This window comes from Carica papaya, chromosome 4 (genome assembly GCF_054855325.1).
Source record: "Carica papaya isolate Zhongbai chromosome 4, ASM5485532v1, whole genome shotgun sequence".
In the NCBI taxonomy this organism is placed as follows: Eukaryota; Viridiplantae; Streptophyta; class Magnoliopsida; order Brassicales; family Caricaceae; genus Carica; species Carica papaya.
Window position 1 is genome coordinate 12884544 of NC_142312.1, and position 23291 is coordinate 12907834.

General features: G+C 32.8%; 1 protein-coding gene and 1 long non-coding RNA gene across 2 annotated transcripts; one reads left to right on the top strand and one right to left on the bottom strand.

Moving 5' to 3' along the window:
* The first annotated feature begins 1226 nt into the window (after positions 1–1226).
* Positions 1227–2309, top strand: LOC148266282 (uncharacterized). Its single transcript, XR_015818425.1, has 2 exons — positions 1227–1791; positions 2103–2309. It is a non-coding gene; the product is annotated as an uncharacterized LOC148266282 (long non-coding RNA).
* Positions 2310–3153: 844 nt separating this feature from the next.
* Positions 3154–5495, bottom strand: LOC148266283 (uncharacterized). Its single transcript, XM_088219070.1, has 3 exons — positions 5175–5495; positions 3307–3372; positions 3154–3219 (listed from the first exon to the last, which is right to left on the bottom strand). Exons 1-3 carry the CDS (start codon positions 5493–5495, stop codon positions 3154–3156), a joined length of 453 nt encoding a protein of 150 aa, XP_088075196.1.
* Positions 5496–23291: the final 17796 nt, after the last annotated feature.

Below are 23291 nucleotides of genomic sequence, written 5' to 3' on the forward strand. Positions count from 1 at the left end.
CCGGTCAACTTGTAGAGGAAGGAACGGTGGTCACAATGGTATAAAAGTTACATCGAACGAGAATCGGAAAGGGCCTCATCGGAGGCAAAAATTGAAAAAACCCGCGGCGGCGCCGCTGGGCTTCGGGGGCATTTTTCGGCAAATTGGCCGGTAGTTTGGCTCTGATTTGGCCACAGGTGGGTTTAGAATCGAAATCCGAGCCAAGGAAAATTTTTTTACCTCGTTTGGCGGCTGGAAAGTGCTTCGGTGCGGCGGCGGTCGGTTCCCCCGGTGGTTAGGCGGTCTTTTCTGGCTAGAGCTCTGGCGGCTAAGGTTAGGATTTGGGTGTGGATGATATTATTTATAACCTTTCGCTTTTACCTGAGCCATCCATCGCGATTTAATCTAGGCTGTCCGATCGCGATTAAAAAAAAATGAATCTGGGCCGTTCATCACGATGCAATCTAAACCATCTGTACGCGATTTAATATGAGCTGTCCGTACGTGTGCGATCTGGGCCGTCTGTGCGCGCTTTTAATCTGGGCTGTCCGTGTGCGCGGGAACAGATCTCAGCCGTTTGATCGCGCGCACGCGGATCGCCCACGTGGCTCCCTTCCGCGTGGCCTCCCGCGTCAGCGTCTCTACCACGCGGCGTGTCCTGGTTGGCTGGGACTGCTGACCGGGCTGCAGACGTGACGCAATTTTTCTAAATTGTGGTTTGACCCCCGTTTTTCAATTTTCTTTTCAAAAACACTCCAAGAACCTAAATTTTCACCATTTTTTTTCAAAATTATTTTTAATTAAATCCTAAAAATAATTTTATCCAATTTTATTATTATTATTATTTTTATTTCTATTTAATTAAATTAAACCAATTTAAAAACAAATATTATTACACAATAAAATTTAAAATATAATAATAATATAAAAAAAAAATAATAATAAAATATATATAAAAAATAATAATAATAATAATTTGGGGTTTTACAATATATGTGCTTCTCGTTTTGTTCTCTAATAATTGAAGAGAATGTTGGTGGATCATGATTGACTGTATTTTCTCAATTGTCAATTAATACAACAAGCCAGGATCCACAATATAAATATAAGAGAACAAGAACTGAAGAACAAAAAAGCCACTTGGTCTGGATAAAAAAGAAAAGGAATTTATACTTGAAGATGACTCGCCGATTGATTAATGCACTTGTTTTAAGAGAGAATTTCTTGGCCCATCTGGCTATCAAAAATAAAGTAGATTCAAAGATGAATGTAACGCAAAGACAATGCTATAGCATCCCACTAACTTAATTCGCATGTCCTATTCTACATATATATATGTATATATATATATAAGTTGTTGCATTGCCATATTCAGCATTAAAGAAATTAGAGAGAAATTAATATCAGAAAGGAAAAACTCAGTTTAGGTTAATTTGCTTGAGTTAAGATGGCATCCTTGCAATGCGAGAAGCCTGTTGAACAAAACCTTAGCGAAAGCCAAAGCCACCTTGTAAGTGAGAAGATGGTGGCTTCCCTCGATCAGTGTTTGCCCCTAGCGAATGATAGCCATGAAAAGGCCAAGGCGCATGATAACCAGAAGGCTCCTGCATCAGTTGGCTGCGCTTGCCATGCCAAGTCAACAGACAAGAAATTGAAAGATAAGAAGGAAAAGAAAGAGAAGAAGGAGAAGAAAGAGAAGAAGGAAGTGAAAGAGAAGAAGGAAAAGAAGGAGAAGAGCAAGAAGAAAGAGAAGAAGAAGGGGAAGGATGACAGCGACAGTAACTAAATAAACAAAAGAATTTTATAACTAAGGCAAGTCTTTTTGTTTTTTTGCCCCCGTAGAATCAATAAAGTTAATTACTAAATATCTAACTTCTGCAACATGGGTATATATTTCTCAATATTTTTATTTTCTAAAAACAGTTTCTGAATTTAAACACCATATGATAAAAGGTTTAATTTTAAAAAACTGAAGATATAAAATATATACTGAGTTTATTTTTATAACTAATGATTTTAAAATAAAATTTATACAGTAAAATATTCTTTTCGTATTTAATTTAGAATTCCTAATATTTTGATGTTTACTTATGAGCTAATTTCCTGGTGTCTGGTGTTTGCAGGATCTGAGTGCAGCTCTTCGAAGATATATTAAAATGAACCTCATGCATATATTAATATATAAATCCTTAATGAAGAAATAAAGGGTTAAAATCCCATGTGTTATTATCTTGATGCAGTGATCCGAGAGCTTATAGCTGCCGTGATACAGTTGGTATATTAATTGTTATCATATGATCAGTTCTATAATAACATAGTTAATTAACTAATTAGCAAACTCGTGCACATGAACATGTGTAATCCCTCTTCATAATTACATATCATCCAAATGACCTCAAACAAAAGGGCATATAAGATCATTTTCGCAAGAAAAAAGAGAAACTTCAGTCGAAGGAGGGTAACAAAATGCCAACGCCATGAAATACCAAGAGAAAGCTCAGTCCAGATTTTCGAAAACAAAATAGTAGCCATAATAAATGTCATACAAAAAAAGCTATAAAATATTACATAAGCTTTAATCGGATTTGCCTAATGTTTACCATCTCTTTTTACAATGCCAGTAGACTTGAAAAATATGGTGCTATTATTTGAATTCAGTACAAGACAAAAAGATTTATAGTAACAGAAACAAAGGATTACTATAAATCCTATATCCGGTGGTATTTGATGATGAGATTCTTCTGAACCACACCGAATGACTATCAGACTACATATTTGGAGCTACACAAATAGAAATACCTGCTTCTTCCTTTTTATACCAATAGTCCGTCAATTGGGTCCAAGTACTTAAATCTTCTTTTCATAAATATTCTTTTCATACATGGTGACAATTATATTTATAGCAATAACTTAATTATATATATAATTAATTACTTTAAGTATTGAAAGTAACTATGAATACAAAATTACACTTACAACTAAAAGAATATATAGATTTTATAAAATTTATACATTTATTTACAATATTCCTTAGTTGAACTCAACATATCAAATAAATATATTTTTATTAAAAACTAAAATTATCATGCAATTCAAAATATAAAGTGTATGTATTTTTATAATTAACTACATAAATTTAGAAATACATAAGTTTCTCTAAGATCTCCTGTTTCTTCAAAGATTCCCCTCTCCCTCTATAAGCTCTTTAGTTTCGGTAAACTGATGCCTTTTGTCAAGTTTCTTCAGCCGCATCAGTATCAACAAACTACTCCAACAATTCTATCTTGTACTAGTGATAGAAATTAGAACCTGATTGACAATACTCACTTGTAGAAATAGAGCAATCATCATTTCCTGCTCACAACCTCTCAAAGATCTCACGTTGAATTTGTCCTACATTGATGTGATAGATGTTCCAGATTAGGAATATGTTTATATTTATATCCATACAATTAAATATATGATGACAAAGCAAGGAGTGATATATCATGCTGTGAAGAAATCTGTATCATGCATTGCCTAGAAGAATACGAGAGTCATTGACGTCAAGTAGCATCCAAAAACAACTCCAATAGCAAAAGTGTCTTTACAAAATATATGCAAACAATATGAAATGCAATCAAGTTTCAACAATTAATCTACCCTAATTTCTTTTACTTTTTCCCTGGAAAAGGAAAAAAGCAAGATTTTTTTTTTTGTGTAAATTCAAAAATTCAATGATCAAATTACCCTGTGTAAGCATAAATTTGTGTCTCCAACTTGAACAAAAATATCATTCCATATAGATAGGCATCAAACTCTGTGATTGAAACAAAATCCAATAACTAAATTTGATATAAACAACAGGGAACTAAAGAATTCTAAGTCTAGCCAAGAAGGACAAGTTGCTTGCGAAACACTTATTACAAGAAATCACTCACATAGAGTCTTAAAATCAAACCCATACTAGTAAGCTAAACCATTGATGCGGAACCCTAAGACCCTTGCTTGAACCTTAGAACTTTTCAATCAGTTTAGAACATAATTTAGATCATAAGTAAAAAAAGAATCAAATTTATTTAATCACCCAAATGGTAGAAGTTAAAGAGAACCCAAAAAAGATAAATGATATCCCTTGAACTCAATCCAAACAAGCACCAAGAACAATTGAAGTAGGAAATCAAAATTGAAATACAAGTGATAACAATTGTATTCCAAATCAATACATTGTGAATAAAGTGAAAAGAAAGCCAAAATGCTCTCAACTCAATTCTGAAATGTTTGATTACAACTCTTGATGTCCACAAAGAAGAGTTCCTTTGGTATTTATAGCCAAAGAAATCAATGATAAGTTACAATACAATAACTACAATTGTAACTCCCACAATAACTAGGTTAATTATGTGATAATTACAATTGTAACTCCAACAATAACTAGGCTAATTATAGGTATGTAATTGTTATGTAACTCCTTGTAACTCCAATCTTCTTAACAAAGACCACTAATTGTTTGTGGCACCATATAGTTATGAGTTCATTCTTGTAATAATATTAAGACAAGACTTAAGCCCAAAATGAGTTATACTAAACTATATGAGCTTAATTAACTCAAACTAAAATAAAACAATGCAAAATACTTAAAACAACTCAACTAATCCAGCCCATACACAAGGCTTATTCATCCATTATCAATAAGACTCAAACAAGCCCAAATTATCCCAAATCACTAAAATCCAATTAAAGTTACGAATTTGGGCTGTTCAAAAAGCTCATATTTAAACTTTCCACAATTGGCCAGCCCATCATCCACATGTTTTTGAGTAAAAACTTGGAGCAACTCTTTAAGCTTCTTTGACTTTGAAACTTTCTAGGTTTGAAACTGTATTTGTGTTTACATAATTTGAAATTTACTCCAAGTCACCTTCTGATGCTCTTTGAGTATCTTGAGTGTTTTTATTCTTGTTTGCATCATTCCCCCTCCCCTCAAAAGGATTCGTTCTCGAATCAATTCCTTCTTAAAAGCGCATCAGCTACCATATTTTCTTTTCCTTACTTATATTGGATCACATATGGGAAGGATTCTATGATTTCTATCCATTTTGCATGTCGTTTATTAAGTTTGCCTTGCCCTTTCAAATACCTCAAAGATTTATGATCGGTGTGAACACAAATTCTTTTAGTAACAAACAATGTTGCCATGTCTCTAATGTTCTTACCAAAGCATAAAACTCTTTGGGTACTAATAATACAGGCACTGTGCATGGACTTAAATTTTCTCGAATGTGCCCCTTTTGTAAGAGCTCATCCACTTGCCTTTGAAGCTCTTTGGTCTCCTTGGGATTGTTCCTATAGGCTGGTTTATTTGGTATGGCAGCCCTGGAAATGAAGTTAATTTGATGCTCAATCCTTCTCAAATGTGGTAAACCTTGAGGTAGATCATCGGGAAAAACATCACTAAATTCCTGCAAAACTTCAACCACAACACTTGGCAAAGAAGGGTCAAGTTCGTTAGTTGAGAAACAAGCTTTCTTGTACATGGTACAATAATTGGCTTGTTAGAAAATAAAGCTTTCCTCACATCTCTCCTTTTAGCATAAAAGCTTATTTTCTTTCCCTCATTCTTTTCTATGGTCGAATGCATCTCTCTTTCTTTTTCCTTTTGATCTTCATTTTTCCACTCTAATTTTCTCTCACTCTCTTTTTTTTTCTCTTTTTCTTTTTCTTTTCTTTTTCTCTCAGTCTCTCTTTGTGCGAATTCATCATGAGACTTTTCATGTTGCATTTGGTCTTCAAAAACTTGTTTAGGAGTTAAAGGAAGAAGAGTATACTTTTTGCCCTCTTTTCCTACCATGTACCTATTGAGATACCCATCATGCATCACTCTCCTATCCCATTGCCATGGTCTACCCAGCAAAATATGACTAGCTTGCATAGGAACTACATCATATATCACCTCATCACTATACTTCCCAATAGTAAAAGGCACCCTCACTTGCTTATTAACTCTCACCTCCCCACTATTGTTAAGCCATTGCAGCTTATAAGGTTTAGGATGTTTTGTAGTTTCCAAACCCAATTTATCAACAAATAAGGTACTAGCCACGTTTACACAACTACCCCCATCAATAATCATGCTACACAATTTTTCATTCACTAGACATCTAGAATGAAAAATATTCTCTCTTTGCAACTTAATCCCTTCATCATCATTACTTGCATATTCAAAGCACGTCTAGAAACCAACAATCTCCCTTCCATAGGCGTTTCCCCATCACTACAATCCTCCAAAGGAGGCATTTCATCCTTCACATCATTCTCATCATCCGTTTCAACACCATCACCACGCATCACCATTACCCTTTTATTTGGGCATTAAGATGCAATATGACTAAAACTCAAGTATCTGAAACACTTGATATCTCTATTTCTAGGAGTTTGGGAGTTAGAAATACATTTATTTTTATTATCATTAGCATCTTTTGACTTGGTTTTGTCATCTCTTTTAAATTGGACAACCTTGTTATCTCCCCTCCAATTCGGTCTCCAATTGAAATTTTGGGCCGAGTAAGTGTTGGCTTGCCTTGTGTTCCCCTTTCTCCTTAATTGTCTTTCAATCTTTATAGCCATGTGCACCATATCATCAATCTCCACATAATGTTGAAGCTCTACAATGTTGGCTATGTCTTTGTTAAGGCCATTTAAGAACCTTGCTATAGTAGCTTCCCTATCCTCTTCAATATTAGCCATTATCATGGCTATCTCCATCTCTTTGTAGTAGTTTTCTACACTCTTGTTTCCTTGTATAAGGCATTGCAATTTTTGATATAAGTCCTTATAGTAGTGAATAGGAACAAAACGCCTTCTCATGATAGCCTTCATTTCGGCCCAAGTGGAAATAGATCTCTCTCCATTTTTCCTTTTACTTGTGATGAGTTAATCCCACCACAAAATGGCATACTCTCCAAACTCCACGGCCGCAAGCTTTATCTTTTTCTCCTCCAAATAATTGTAGCACTCAAAAATAAGCTCCACCTTACGCTCCCATTCAAGATAAGCATTCAGATCATTATTGCTTAGAAACGATGGGATTTTCATTTTGATGCTCCCAATGTTTTTATCAAGATCGTTTTGACTCCTACCATAATTTCGACCTTCATTGATCAAAGTAGCTTGGTCATCAAATTTTTCCTCCAGTTCCTCATCAAAAGGTGGTGCTGGAAGTCTTTTTGCCCCTGGATTAGTTTGGGAAGCTTCCCCTCTCATGGAATTTAACTCACGTTGTTGTTTCTCTAGTTTCTCATTCATGATGCCAATAGCTAGTTAAATCCTCTCAAATTGTTGTTGCATTACTTTGAGGATGAATTCTTGATCTTTTGATGTTCTTCCACTACCTTGTGGCTCCATATTCAAATTTAAAATTTTAATGACAAATAAAATAGATTGCAACCTTACAAATCACTCCCTCACATGTTTACTCTCGTAGTATGGGCACTCGTGTTTCACTCAATTTTGGCTTTTATCCTCTTTTGAGCTCACACTCTCCTGCTTTTGAACACTCAAGCAATCTTTTATAACTTTATACAAAATGGCCAATTCAAACAACAATTAATTATCACTATGTACTTAATTTTAATTAGAGATAACAAAGAATTCCTAAAGAAACAAGATACACAAATTCAACTCTAAAGCAAACTAGAATAATATAAACAATGAAGAGCACACATTTGATATAGAAATAAGTGTATGATGATTTTTATGTTAATTAGGCAACAACGAATCAATATTATTACTTCAAGATGTAATAAGAAGCAAATGGGCAGAAATATTAAATGAAAACTAAAGATGCAAGAAAAAAATGGTGAATATGGAATTTAATGCACGAAACTTATAATTCTCTAATAGAACAACAAATTATCACCCAAAATACTCAAATTAAGTGAAACAAACAGTTTTGGATTAAAACAAACTCAATTGAGGTGAGTTGTTTCCAACAGCCCCACAAATTACACAAACAATCTTAACCAAACAAACAGTCTTGAAACGAATTTTTCTTTTAAAATTTAAATGTATTTGAATGTTATATGAGATAAATAAAAGGAAAATAACAACAGCTGTGTCAATTACACAAAGTAGAATATGTGGAAATGTGTTTTGCACAATTAAGCAAATTAGGCTAATCTGATTTTCTTTTATGCTAAATGCAAATTTCTCTTTTTTTTTTGTAAGAAATAATGAAAATAAAGACAACAAAATAAGGATAGACTAATTTACTTGGTGAACCAATGCTCTGATACTAAATGATGCGGAACCCCAAGACCCTTGCTTGAACTTTAGAACTCTTCAATCGGTTCAGAACGGAATTTAGATCACAAGTAAAAAAAGAATCAAATTTGTTCAATCACCCAAATGGTAGAAGTTAAAGAGAACCCAAGAAAGATAAATAATATCCCTTGAACCCAATCCAAACAAGCACCAAGAACAATTGAAATAGGAAATTAAAATTGAAATACAAGTGATAACAATTGGATTTCAAATCAACACCTTGTGCATAAAGTGAAAAGAAAGCCAAAACGCTCTCAACTCAATTCTGAAATGTTTGATTATAACTCTTGATGTCCACAAAGAAGAGTTCCTTTGGTATTTATAGCCAAAGAAATCAATGATAAGTTACAATACAATAACTACAATTGTAACTCCCACAATAACTAGGTTAATTATGTGGTAATTACAATTGTAACTCTAACAATAACTAGGCTAATTATAGGTATGTAATTGTTATATAACTCCTTGTAACTCCAATCTTCTTAACCAAGACCACTAATTGTTTGTGGCACCATATAGTTATGAGCTCATTCTTGTAATAACATTAAGACATGACTTAAGCCCAAAATGTTATACTTAACTATATGGGCTTAATTAATTTAAACTAAAATAAAATAATCCAAAATACTTAAAACAACTCAACTAATCCAACTCATACACAAGGCTTATTCATCCATTATCAATAAGATTCAAACAAGCCCAAATTATCCCAAATCCCTTAAATCCAATTAAAGTTACGAATTTGGGCTGTTCAAAAAGCTCATATTTGAACTTTTCACAATTGGTCAGCCCATCATCCACATGTTTTTGAGTAAAAACTTGGAACAACTCTTTAAACTTATTTGCCTTTGATTTTGTTACTGGTCCGCTGAAACTTTTCAGGTTTGGAACTGTATTTGTGTTTACATAATTTAAAATTTACTCCAAGTCACCTTCTGATGCTCTTTAAGTATCTTGAGTGTTTTTAGCCTTGTTTGCATCAACCATGGATCATCTTCTCAAGAGCCTCAATTGATAATGTATATAAAGTGACAAAACAAAATTTGGTTTTTATTATATTTGACCCTATTTTTGCTCTCGTTCAATCCTTTTGCGATTATCCCTGTGACAATATCCTACAAACAATATAAACGTACAAGTAAAAGTCTGTAAATGCTCCCCCCTCCCCCAAGAAAACATTAACCAATAATAACTCTCACAATAACAAAAACTTGTCAATAATAATTCGTGAAAGTAAAGACCCTTGCTCATTCACATTCGAGAATAAATAGTTAAAAAAAGTTAATGGTTTCTGTGATAAGATTGGCTATGTGTGGCATGTTGCAATAAGTTCCATTTTTTCATTTGATGCTATTTCGTTTTAAAGTATTTTAATTTCTTCCATTCACATAGTTTATAAACATTTTAATTAATAAATTATGCACACATTAACCGTAGATAGGTTTTTTAATTAATTATGCACGTAAATTGTTCCTAATGTAGTCTACAGGTTTTAATAAGAAAACGTTATAAAATTAAGTATTTTTGTTACGGCTTTAATTAGGAAAACATTATAAAATAAAATTATTCATTAATTGTACATAATGTTTTTGATGGAAAAACATTTATAAATAGAAGCAACATTATTGGGTCCCTAAGCATAGAGAATCTCCATCACTACATTGCTCCATCGTGTGAGATTTTTGAGTGTTTAGAAGAATCCAACATAAGAGGAAAAGAAAGTCAACTATTCAACTAAATAATGACGAGAGATACTTATCGATCTTTTGCTTTCGCTAATTTTCATTTATTTTAAAGCTTGAATATGTTATAATGTTTAGATAACTTACACAATGACGCCAGGATTTATTATGTGAGTAGCATCTGTAATAACTTGTACATGAAGAACACTTTCCTCAATGGAGAATTGTTTTTGCACCTATAGACCTAAGCAAAGTGAGCCCCATATGGGCAACTATGATATCAACACCAACTTTTGCCATTTTTGTAGCTTCATTTTGGTTGAAAGCATATGGGGTTGTCAAGAAACTCATTCTATATAATTTTTTAATCATCTGAACCTTTAGGCTAACCATTATGAAACAAAACATTAGCTATCGACAACATTCATTGCAAAAAACAGATATATGAAGAATTTGATATACACTTTAAAAAGGCCTACCTGTATCCCATTTCGGTCTCCTCTAGATTTTACCTAAATTTTCCATTCCTGTCTCCTTTAGAATGTGTGGATCTAAGATCTATTAAAACATTTATCATATGTTTATAGATAAAATACATACCTTAAATCACATCCGAAGTAACCTGAGTGTCCTATGCTATAATGGTATAGACTCTGCCTTGTACTGCTGACTTGGTTTGCCCTTGGGTCAATAGGCAACCTTGTATCATATGTTAAGTACTCCCAAACTTGAAACATCTATTGTTGAGACGATAACAATGTATGGTGTCATGGTTCTTACTATAGTGCTGACATGCCTGGATCTGTTATGTGGGTAGAACATTTTGTATGATCCTAGGACTTGTATCTTGTTGACCATGATCGGGTGCTAACCTTTTATAAGAAAAAAGAGGTCTATTACTACTTGCTTATGATGTCAAGCCTTTATCTAAACCTTCAATAATTTGCACTTTGGCTAAAACCTCCTAGTATGTAGAGAGCTGGAGTACTACTATCTTATGTTTGATCTTTGGGCGAAGGCCCCACTGATATTTCTTAGCATTCCTACTCTCGTTTGCCATAACTTCTGGAACATATCGACTCAGCTCAATAAATCTCTGAGCGTATTCAGCCACTGATAAGTTCTCCTGATTTAGTTGAATGAAATCCATCTCCTTCTTATGATGGATGTGTTCAGGGAAATATTGGGCCTGAAATGCTTCCAAGAATCATTCCCAAATGATAGGAGTATCTAGAGTAGCCTGCATGAACTCCCACCAACGATCTGTTTCACCTTTAAGCATATAGGTAACAAGGATTACCTTTTGCTCGGAGGTCACTCTCAAAACTCTAAGGGTTTTCTCTGTTGCCTTCAACCAATTTTCTGCCTCTATGAAATCAATTGCACTAGGAAAAACATGTGGGTTTAGACTTATAAATCTCTCAATACAACTTGGTTCTATGACTGGGGGTTTTGGATCATGCCAAAGAGTTATTCAGAGAGGATCCAAAAAATTCTTCTATCTTCTTTAGGTTGAGTGGCAGTAACAGTACCCTAAACCATACAAAGGATACAATTAAGCTTCTCCAGTGTAGGGACATCTATAGGAAGATTTCTCATCAGAGCCCTCCCACATCTTTTTTTCTTTTCCTACATCATAAGATAAACTTTTTTAGGAAAGAAATTGACTCTTTAACTTCTATACTTCTTTCATTTTTTGTTATTCTAAATATTTACTACAAGAAATGGTCCTAAAAGCGTGTGCTCTGACCCAGAAGTACAGACTCTCTAACTCTGACTCAGGTTTTATACTTATCTCTCACGGATATAGAACTTGCTTTAAATTATCTTGATCTAAAAATACCATGATGAGGGACAAGTATAAGACTTGAGTTAGAGTTAGAGAGTTTATATTTTTAGGTCTATCACATTTTGTTAAGTTTTGCCTTTTAAACCTCATGATGTTGTAAATATTATCACAATGTACTGTAAGGGATGATTAGTTATCTTATATAATACCGCTATATATTTTTATGAAATTGTCAATTCCAATAGTTAAAAATCGTGCGCATACATTCATGCCTAGTTAGTAAGGGCGGGTGGTTACATATATAATTTTAATTAATATATTATTTAGCGTATGATCTTACTTTTAATAAGATTAGTGGTGACATTTACTTAGTTTTAAAGTTTTAAATATTTTTTCAAGAAGTCTTTCCCATCAGCATCCCTTTTGTTATGACTATGAGGACTAAGCCAAGGATCTAATGGCATATTTTTGAGGAGATTTGGTTGGTTAGCAATGTGCGATTGTAGCTGGAATAGAGCACTAAAAACTAATGGTTTTGATATAAATTTTATAAAAGATAATTAAGCAATGTTGAAGGATGATTTTCTTACTTTTTAGAGGGACCTTTATGAGAATAAAAGATTCATGTAGTCATTAAACTCATCATTCATTTTGCTTATTCCTAAATATGAAACCTAAGAGATTGAGGGATTTTTGACCAATTTTATTGGTGAGAAGTTTATAAGGTACTTATATTAATCTACCTGTCATGTAGGACTCCTCTCACTTCTCCCTATAAAAAGCTGAGTTGTGTGAATAGAGAGAAAAATAGAGAGAGAGAGAGAGAGAGAAAGAGAGAGAGAGAGGAGATTGTGATGATGCAGTCGACAGCCAGGAGAAGGAAAGAAAAAGAAAAAGAAGGAGAAGCTGGTGCTACACGCGGTAGTGGGAACAGAGAAGAAGAAATTTAGCAACGGCTAAGCACAACTTTGCATTCCCAAGTGTGTTTCTACGTGATACCACCAGATCTATACCGAATCTAGGGGAACGAAGCATTCCGTAATGAATTCCTACCAATCCGCAGTAGGGATTGGTGGTGGCACGTGATGGTCCAATGGCAGCACGAGCGGAGACGCGTGAACTTTCGACGATTGTGCGCAATGAGTCTTAAAAATCAGTTCGGGTAGGTGAGTTCAAAAATCCTGATGGTTTACCGTTTTAGATTTAAGGTTAATTAATCCTATTTAATTTTAATACAGTAAATTATTTACCCGTTTTAGAATTAGAAATAAGCCTTGACCTGGGTGTTTGAAATTAAGAGATGCTTAATTCACTAGTGACCTAAAATAGATATCACTGTAATAGAATGATCTAATATCTTGGGGATAATGTTGAGAATAAATTCAAGAAAGAAAATCAGGTAAGTGTGTAAGTACTTACAAATGTAGTTTATTTTTTTTAAGAAATTATAATTATGACATCGAATAATTAATAAATATATTTTTAAATTATAAATAGGTGTAGGATTCCGACGAAATTTTATTATTGGTTTTTGTATTCTTATTTATGTTTATTACTGAAATTACTGATAAATTGTTCTGCTATGTTTTGTAATTGAATTCGTATATGTACTTGTTACTATGTAATTATGAATACATTAAGGGTATATAGAAGAGTTCAGAGTGATGGATATTTGCAATATGTATGTTGCAGGTGTAGAAAATACTAAATAATAAAATTAAAGAATTTATTTATGAGTTGAAATAAATAAACAAATATTAAAAGACGTGTAAAACCCATTTAATCGGTATCAGCGAGGGGTGGATACGTGTGTAGTATTTAGAGTGTGACTGTAGTGAATCCTACTCATGGATACTACTTTAGTCAGACCTAGTGAAGCAATAAATACTTTAAATTGTAAACTATATACTGTGTATTGTGAACTATGAACTGTGAACTGTTAACTATGACATATCTATATGATAGATATGATTCTTCCTGCCCTCGTTGATACCGATGGAAATGGAATCGCATGATGAAACTATTTTTAATAAGATATAAACTGATAAAAATGAATAGGAAGTCATGTGTAACATTTATGATACTGAAACATTGAATTAATATTTACTGCATTGCTTACTGTTTAAATTACAATACCGAATACTGAATTCTGATATTTATTTAACTGTGTATGCATTGAGTTATGATACTAAAATAATCATTTTTGAATGTTTAATGAACAAACTGATTTAGAAGGTTTGGTGAATGAATTAAGGTGTAGATACCATGTATTTTTTGAATTAAATAGAAAAATATTTTGAACCCTATCCATCCGTAGTTTTATGTTTTCTACTAACTTGAATAAATTACCCTATTATTTATTAATATTTACACACTTACTGAGCATATTAAACTCCCCTTATTTATTATTCACTTTTTTTCCATATCAGGATAATTAGAATCTCGCTCCTGAACAGTAAGAGACTTGATAAGAGATCGTTTAATTTTTATTTTAATTCGAACAGTACTTAAGGTAAGCTATTTCTTTTGTAATAAGTATTTATTTTAAAGTTTAGACATGCTTAATGAATACTGAATATTTTAAGCTAACTATGAAAATGATGTACTTTTATTATTTTAAGATTTGTTGCACAAAGTATTCCTACAAACTATTTTATCATAATATAGTGTGCATATGGTCATGACTCTAGATGAGATTTCGACCTGTTATAATTGGTATCAGAGTCCACGTTTTTCGGAAGCATCCCTTGCACATGAGCCTTAGGATAGAACTATAGTTAATAGTAGAACCTTAAAAGAATAAGCTTTAGAATTTTGTTTGGTAATGTAAGAACATGAAAATGAGATGAGGAAGACCTCATGGGAACAAATCTTCTTAGGTGGAATTCTTATAAGAAAATGTTGATTGTCTTTACAACTTGATGGAGAGGCTCATTGCTGATCAGCATCAATAGAAGAAAGGAGGGACCTTCCCGATATTCCCTCGATTCCTTCAAGAAGAGACTTGCTAGATCCTCCACCTCCACCTTAGCAAGACCCAGCTCCACTATCAATGAACCCAAGTTATATCGAGAGATACAATAGGCTTAATCTAGTCCCATTTGTAGGAGCATTTACTCTCAACGATGCTGAAAAATGGCTAAAGGCAACTGAAAAGTCCTTTAGAGTTCTGGGGTGACCAGTGAGCAAAAGGTATTTCTCGCCACCTATATTCTTGAGAGAGAGACAGAGTATTGATGGGAAATTAAGTAGACTACCATACCCATGCCCATCACTTGGAAATAATTTTTAGAGGTGTGTAACGCCGAATATTTTGCTGAGCACATCCATCATCATAGAGAGATAGAGTTCGCTCAGCTCACCAAGGGGAATCTCTCTGCTGCTAATTATGCTAGAAGCTTCACAGAGCTTAGTCGTTACTTTTTCGAGAGCATGTCTGATGAAGGGATGAGAGCCGGAAGGTTTTAGTGGAGTCTTTGTCCAAAGATTAGGAACCCACCAATAGTACTTGAGCTCTGTACCTATCAACAGGTTCTGGTCAAGACACAACTAATGAGATTACTATTCAAAGCACCATACCAGTAGTAGGTAGTTCCAGGCATCTAATATCTTACGAGAAGCCAGTCCTAGGTCAGGAGCACCAGAATAAGAGATTTAAAGTAGCTCACCCTGCCTCACTACAAACTTTACCTGCCAGACAAGGTCAGAGTTATAATTATTATGGTAAAAAATCATGGAGACATCTCGTGCTACCGAATCAACAATGCTTGTTTCAGATGTGGAAGTGTCAATCATGAGGTCTGTGATTATCCCCAGCCTCAACCGTAAACCAAACCAGCAATTCCAAGTCGAGTTTATGCCATCACAGCTAAAGATGTTGAAGCTGCTACTGATTTGATTTAGGTACGTATTTTATCTGCAAGCACATATCACATGTTTTAATTGGTCCTAGATCTACACATTCTTTTATTTCATATGCATTTTCATAAAATTTAAGTATTGTTCCTGTGCCCCTTGATTTCACTTTAGTAGTATCCACCTTTGCAAATGGTAATATGGTGACCAATATAGTCTACAAGTCATGTATTATAGAAATTGTAGGTAAAGAATTTGAGGTAGATTTAATATTATTATATATTAGGAATTTTGATGTAATATTAGAGATGAATTGATTAGCAACCTATCATGTTAATGTGGATTACTACCACAAGAAACTTATATTCAATATTCTTAATGAAATGCATTTTCATGTTAATGAACATTCTTTTTTTTCCTCCCTATTAATTGTGCATGAAGAAAACCATGTGCTAATTTTGATTTATGAAATGGGATTTAATGTCTTAATACCTGTGAGGAAAGATAAGTCAGAGAATGGATGACCACGGGATTCTAGTGGTCAAAGAATTCCTGCATGTCTTTCCTAATGATTTTTTAGGGTTCTCTGTAGATTGAGAAGAGGAATTTGGCATTGATCTTCAGCCAAATGCCCAATATATTTAATGTATTATAATCTAAATTAACATTATGTAATGTTAGAAGATAATTAAAGTAGATATTTACTATTACTTTACCTAACTTTTAGCTTTGGTGCTAGACCAACATTAATCTAAACTTGGAAGCTTGTGATAAAGGAGGTTGAAGACAAATTAGTGGGATGAAAAAACAGGTTTTCTATCCAACATTACAAGGATAACTTGATCCAATGTAAAATTGGATCATTCTTTTGCTTTTAGTAATCTAATTCTAAAAGAATCCTAATTTTAGATATGTTCTATACATCTTAGTTATCAATAATAACAATAACATTATATTTTTCATACTACATGTTAGTTTTTTTAAATTAAAAACCTTCTTTATCTATGTAGATATCTTTCTCTAAATTTCTATGGAACGCAAGTGTTTTCACATCTACTTAATTGATTTTAAAATTAAGAGTAGTTGTAACTAGAATGAAACTCAAGTATATGACATCTTATTCACTAGAGAAAAAATAGATAGGTTTGTGTCCTATTTTTGATTAAAATATTTGGCTACAACTTTATTTTTATACTCGCGGATGGCATTTTGTTTCTTTATTTTTTTCCAAGTAATCATTTTGAGAATAAATTTTGGTCGGTATCCTAAGTCTTGGTAACCACAATACTATTAAGCTCAAATCTTTTTAAGAATACAAAATTACGTAGCAAGCTAAATGTTGAAATAATAATGGAGTCTCCAAGGATAAAAGTTGTATTCATGATAATTGCATGACTTTACATTACATGGTGCCCAACCAAGTACCTCAAGCTAGGTATAGTCTAAAAAAAGATGTTTGAAACCCTAGTTAGCTTAGTTTAAATACCAACCTCTTACTCAGTCATAGTGAACTGGTTAGTTTTTGTTTAAAAATAATAATTTTTTGAATCATATTAAATTATAAAATTTTAATTTAGAAAATAAGTATATTCATATGTCTACTATAATATTTATATTTAATTGGAATGTCAAAGGGAAATAAAATAAAGAGGAATACCAAATACTTCAATAAGTGATTGCCATATACTTGATTTCATCTTTAGGCTCTATGCTTAATCAGGGAGAATCTTTGTTAATGTGCAACAATTTCTCTTAACATGTTTCGCCTATGGAGATGAATCTCACAACCTAGATCTTGCCCATGCTAGAACATCAGTAATTTACTTCATGATGCTCTTTTGGTGTTTTTGCTGTCATTAGGCAAATTACTAATTTTTTTACTAGTTTGATGACATGTATTCTTGTGTTGTTGGCTCTTTTGGGTGCTGGGAACACCATAATATGCCTAATTTTAGAGCTACTACTATTGGTTGGGAGGGACAACCTTTGTTGTTGTTATCGTAAGCTTTTTATATTATTTCTAGGTTATTTCTTTGGTCTATCTAACTATCAATGATTGTAATTTATTACTTTATATCAGTTAAATTTCTTTTTACTTTTTTTTTTTGAAAAAAATTTAAGTGAAGCATAAGACATTCTCGTAAAGCAATAATTATGTATCTCAAACTAGAGTTAATCGTTGCAAGACAAGGATTAGAGGTAAGGATATTTCATATTTATAAGCCTTCATTTCAAAAGAAAAAAAAAAGCTCCTTGGAGATCTCCTGTGACAATATGGTAGACTCGTAAATTTTTTACTAATAAAGTAACTGACACTCAGATTTTTTTTTTACATGACAGTTCTACAAAACTCTTTTTTCCTTAAAAATTAATTGCAAAGTATGTTGCCAAGTGAGTTTCTTGCCTTCCAGATGTTCTTAGATGCAAGGGTTTGTTCCATAATATGGGAGAAAAATCTTTCTAGCTTTGAGTTTGGGCTTCTAAGTGCTTTAAGAGTATTTGGAGTAAGAGAGACTTAGGGACTCTTGTTTTTTCTAAAATTTATCCAAGGGTGGATAAATTAGAGTAGGCTTTCTCCCGATTGTTTTTGACAATTCACAAATTTGTAATTTTTGAACGAAATTAATTTGTTAAACATAAGGTGTATTATCAATTTGAATAGGAATACTAAACTAAAAGAATAAAAAATAATTAACAAGCATTAATCTTGTTAGCAAAAATGTATACTCTTTAATCAACCAATTAGATTCGATTCTTGTTAAAACACTTTGATTATAAAAGTTTAAATGCATCTGAGTAATAAAAGAGAAACTTCTTTTAAGATTAATCCTGGTAAAACTATAGTTTTAATGTGTAGAAAGTAATTTAAAAAATTAAATAATAATAATAATAATAACAACAACAACAACAATAACAAAAATGAAGGTTAATCAATTAACTGGTGTTGGATTTGAATGGTCCAAATTTACAAGCTTTTGATGGCATCACATATCGAGGCATGCTGAAATACATATATGAAGATTATAGGAAATGAATTGGTCATTTCCCAATCTAATGTTAATTGTATTGACACGACCGGAGCTCCACCTGCTTGTTAGTGGTAGTCCCACCAAGTATACGTACTTAGTGCAGGAAGATCATGTCAGATTGTTGTCAACTTAATTGGAGGCTCACCTAACCTAATCATCCATTGGTAAACAAAAACGCTCATGGATTGGTTTTCCACCACTAGGACGCTATGAATACTGGGATTCAATCTGGATTGGGAGGGCGTTTATATGAATATATAGATGTACCAGCCATTGGCTGAGGTGATATACCCACCTCTCGGATATGTGGCCTTATTAGAACTTGGATTCAAGTCATAAGGCCTATAATTCTATTACCAAAAGAAAAACAAAGTAGAAGAAATCCTACTCGTAAGAGAGAGAAGAAATTCCAGTCCAATCAGATATAATGGTCTGTTAAGATAAGATTATATACATGTAAGATAAGAAATTCGTACTTGTCTAGTTTTAAGCTTAAAAGTTGAATGTAATTGAATGTTATTTGTATTTTTTTAACGAATTTTAGAAAAAAATTAATTGTTTAATTACATCATTTTCTATATTAAAATTAAAATTATTCAAAAAAAATTGTACATGTTATATTAATTATGATAGGCATACTACCTCCGAACCTCATGCAATGAACACCAAACTCGAAAGATTGTCAATTCATTTTCTTACACTACAAGAAAATTGACCTATAATAATAATAATTAAAAGCTATCACTCTAGTTATATTTATGTTCATACAGCACATTGGAGCTATACCGACGGCAGTTTCATTAGTTCTCTTCATATACCTTATATCGATGGCTATTTAAATCGTGAAAGTAAGTATTTGTATTTATACAAATTGAAAATCTCTATTTATAAAAAGTATTAACCTATACCTGTGTTTTTTTGTTCGTATAGGTTGTATTTATACCAACAACTTAACTGTTAGAAAAAATATTTTTCGATTTGTATAAATATTTTCTTCATAACTAATGTCTACTTACTGCATAAAATTTAAATATTACATTTACATTGTTAATTAAATTACGGGTATCAATACTTTAATCATCCAAACAAAGTGGATATGAATATAAAATAGTAAATATATGTAAAATGCTTACATTTTATAATATTAAATTATATATTCATTCAAAATATTATGAAATTGAATAAAAAAATATCCAATATATTTTTTTTTACTAAAAGCTAAAATTATCGTTGTAATTATATAAAAAATTTCAACTCATAACTTGAAACCTACAATTTGAACTCCATCATAGACAACCGTATTATATTATTTAAAAAATCTAAACAAACCCAAAAATTAAAATTAATGTTGTGAGATATAAGAAATAGAGATTTAAAATGTATTATATTAAATATCAAATCTATGATAAACGAAATCAAAAGTAGTAAAATACAACTTGAAAATAATCATTAATATTAGAAATGGATGAAAGTAACAACTCATGAATGGGCAACTTAGAAATAAAATACTAAATAAAATACAAGGCACATCCAGCATTCTTAGAGTCACAGAGATAAAAATAAAAGATTGCCTTGCTTAGTGCAAGCTTGAGGCAATTCTTTGCTAAAAGTAAATCTCCCTTCTTACAGATGATTCAAGTGCAAATAATATCATCTAATTTTTTTAAAAATGTTACCTATTACAATATATTCACATCTTAATTTCAGCTTCTCATTCATTTGTACATGAGGATGCTGTTAGAGATTTTTTCAAGGATGAAGAAAACTTAAATCTTCATTGATTTTATTTATTCTCTTTATATTTAACAACTTAAAGTGTTTTTAAATAGTTTTACATCGAATTCAAATTTTTTTAAAATAATATATCATAATCTAAAAGATAAATATAAATCAAATCTCCTCAAAGATAAACTTCAACTAATAACATAATTTTTTTAAAATAAATATATTTTAAATGTAAGTAAGGATAAATCTTATTTGAATTCAGACTAATAAATAAAATAAATTATAATTTCTACAGTTATAATCACTAAATTTATTTTGTTGGAGCATTTCTCTTCAATTATTGATACATTTTTCACAAACCTTCGATTATTGATGTTGTAACGACTCTTGAAATCCAAAAAGAAATATATAATAAAAGATTAAGGTTTACATCCCCTACACAATAACTTAAAAGTACTAAACAAATATTACGAAATGAATTCTCTAAAAGAAACACGGAAAATGAGGAAAGTAAAGGAAAATATAAAATATCTAGCATCTACTCGCAATCTTCTTGCGGATCAGGCTTGGAAACCAGGTTATCTTGATCTGAAATAGTTAAATAAAGGATGAGCTACACTAACCCAGTAAGAATATCACACTATATCATCGGCACAGAAGTAAATGTTGGTAGAAAATCAAAACAACTAATGGAGTACTAAATTTAGCAAATTTGTTTATCAATCATAAAATCATTTACCCTTCACTTACCATTGTGAAATTTATGAAAACAAACTATAGAAGCAAAATATCATACAGATCATAATTTTATGCACGATTAGCAACATAAAACATATCATAAATTCACATTCATTAACAATAAACTAAATCATAACCGTTTCTCATTTCACCAACCTACTAGTATCCATGGGGATTCATAGGGATGTCCCTACTATACGTGAACCATTTTCATTAACAATTTTAATTATATAACCGTCCCCATACCCCGTCCGGTATGAGTACCAAGACATTAAAACTCAATACCCCGTCCGGTATGAGACAACATTCATGGTAGGATTCCCTATGAACCCGGTCTGTCCATCATCTCCCAGGATATCTAGTGAGGTTGTTGTCTTATCTGTTTATTTGATCACACCCCTTTCCTGTTTTTCCTTAGTCCCCGTTACCAAATAAAACATAATCACATAAACAAATGAATATGCATCAAGTAATGCAATCATATCTTAAATTCCAAAATCAAGCAGTGGTAAAGTAAGACAGTAATACATGCATTTAAACCATAAAATATATAAACAAGGTACCATTATACTTTTAGAATATAAAATAAATCAATAAAAATCAACAGAGAACAATGTCTTATTCTGGCTCCATTAGCAATCCGTAATTAATTATGTACATCTATTTAATTAGTATAAAAGACCATATTATTATTTATTTAAACTTCAAATCTATGATAGGAAATAGAGTGAGAGGTCCTTACTTGATTTGACGCCGAAAAACTAAATAGTTTAATGTGTTTACGGGTGGTCCCTAGGTTCCTTGAATTTTTCTTCGGGGACTGAAACGTGTTTACGGTATCTACATATGTCCCAAATAAACCCAAAAATCAGTCCCAGAGCCTACTCGGCCAATTTCAAAAACTTGGCACGACAGCTCCGTGTGCTCCATCGACGGTGCCATAGCCCGTGTCGGCGGTCCACCTTTGTTCGATTGTTTTTGACCAAATTCGGTCGATTTTACATCGATTCCTGTGAGCACACACGCTAAAGGACCTCGGTGGACCGAAAAAATATGAAAAATTAAAATTCACCGATGGCGGGGCTCTCCGGTGCAGTGGCTCCTCCGTCTCACATTGCGATTGCGTGTTTTGCTTTGGTCAAACTGTAGAGAGGAAAACGGTGATCACAACGGTAGAAAAATTACACGAAACGGGAATCGAAAAGGGCCTCATCGGAGGCGATTTGTGAAATTTTCCGCGGCGGCACTGCTGGGCTTCGACAAAATTTTTCGACCAATTAGCTAGTTCTTTCACTCCGATTGGGTCATGGGTGGGTTTAAATTTGAATTTCGTGTAAAAGATAAAATTTTTATTTTTTTTGGAGGTCAAAAAAGGTTTCGGTGCGGTGGCGGGTAGCAGCGGTCGGCTCCCCGGTGGCTGGGTTGTCTTTTCTGACGAGGGGTTCTAACAGCTAGGGTTAGGGTTTGGGTGCAGATGGAGTTGTTTATACCCATCTAATTTTGATCTGAGCCGACCATCGCTTTTAATCTGAACCGTCCGATTGCGATTAAATAGGGAGTGAATCTGGACCGTTCATCACGATTCAATCTGGGCCATCCGTGCACGATTCAATCAGGGCTGTCTGTGCATGCGGAAACGGACATCAGCCGTTCGATTGCGCACATGCGGATCGCCCACGCGGCTCCCCCCACGTGGCCTCCCGCATCAGCGCCTCTGCCACTTGGCGTGTCCTGGTTGGTCAGGGCTGCAGATCAGGCGTCTGACGTGATACAATTTTTTTAAATTGCATTTTGACATTCGGTTTCTAATTTTTCTTTCAAAAATATACCCAGAACCCAAATTTTCACCCATTTTTCCCAAAATTATTTTCAATTTAATCATTAACAAATTTTTACCCCTTTTTTCATTAAATTAAAATAAAATAAATTAAAATAAATTAATAAATAAATAATTATATTTATAAAAATAAAAATAAAAATAAAAATAATGTTGGGTGTTACAACTCTCCCCCTCTTAAAAGAAATTTGGTCCTTCAAATTTGTCTCTCACTCTCAATCGAACAGCTGAGGATACTGGGCTCTAAAGTCTGATTCTAGCTCCCATGTAGCCTCCCTCGGTGTGTGGTTTTGGCATACGACCTTTATAAAGAAAATTTTTTGGTTGCGGAGTAATCTACTCTTTCGATTCACAAT

What these genes read in the sequence shown, in the direction of transcription:
- LOC148266283 (XM_088219070.1), bottom strand. Translation starts at nt 5,495, where the DNA reads ATGTACAAGAAAGCTTGTTTCTCAACTAACGAACTTGACCCTTCTTTG. An exon ending in CCAAAGAGTTTTATGCTTTG is followed by an intron (nt 3,373 to 5,174) that starts GTAAGAACATTA and finishes ACATCAATGTAG; the next exon opens with GACAAATTCAACGTGAGATC. An exon ending in TGATTGCTCTATTTCTACAA is followed by an intron (nt 3,220 to 3,306) that starts GTGAGTATTGTC and finishes ATGCGGCTGAAG; the next exon opens with AAACTTGACAAAAGGCATCA.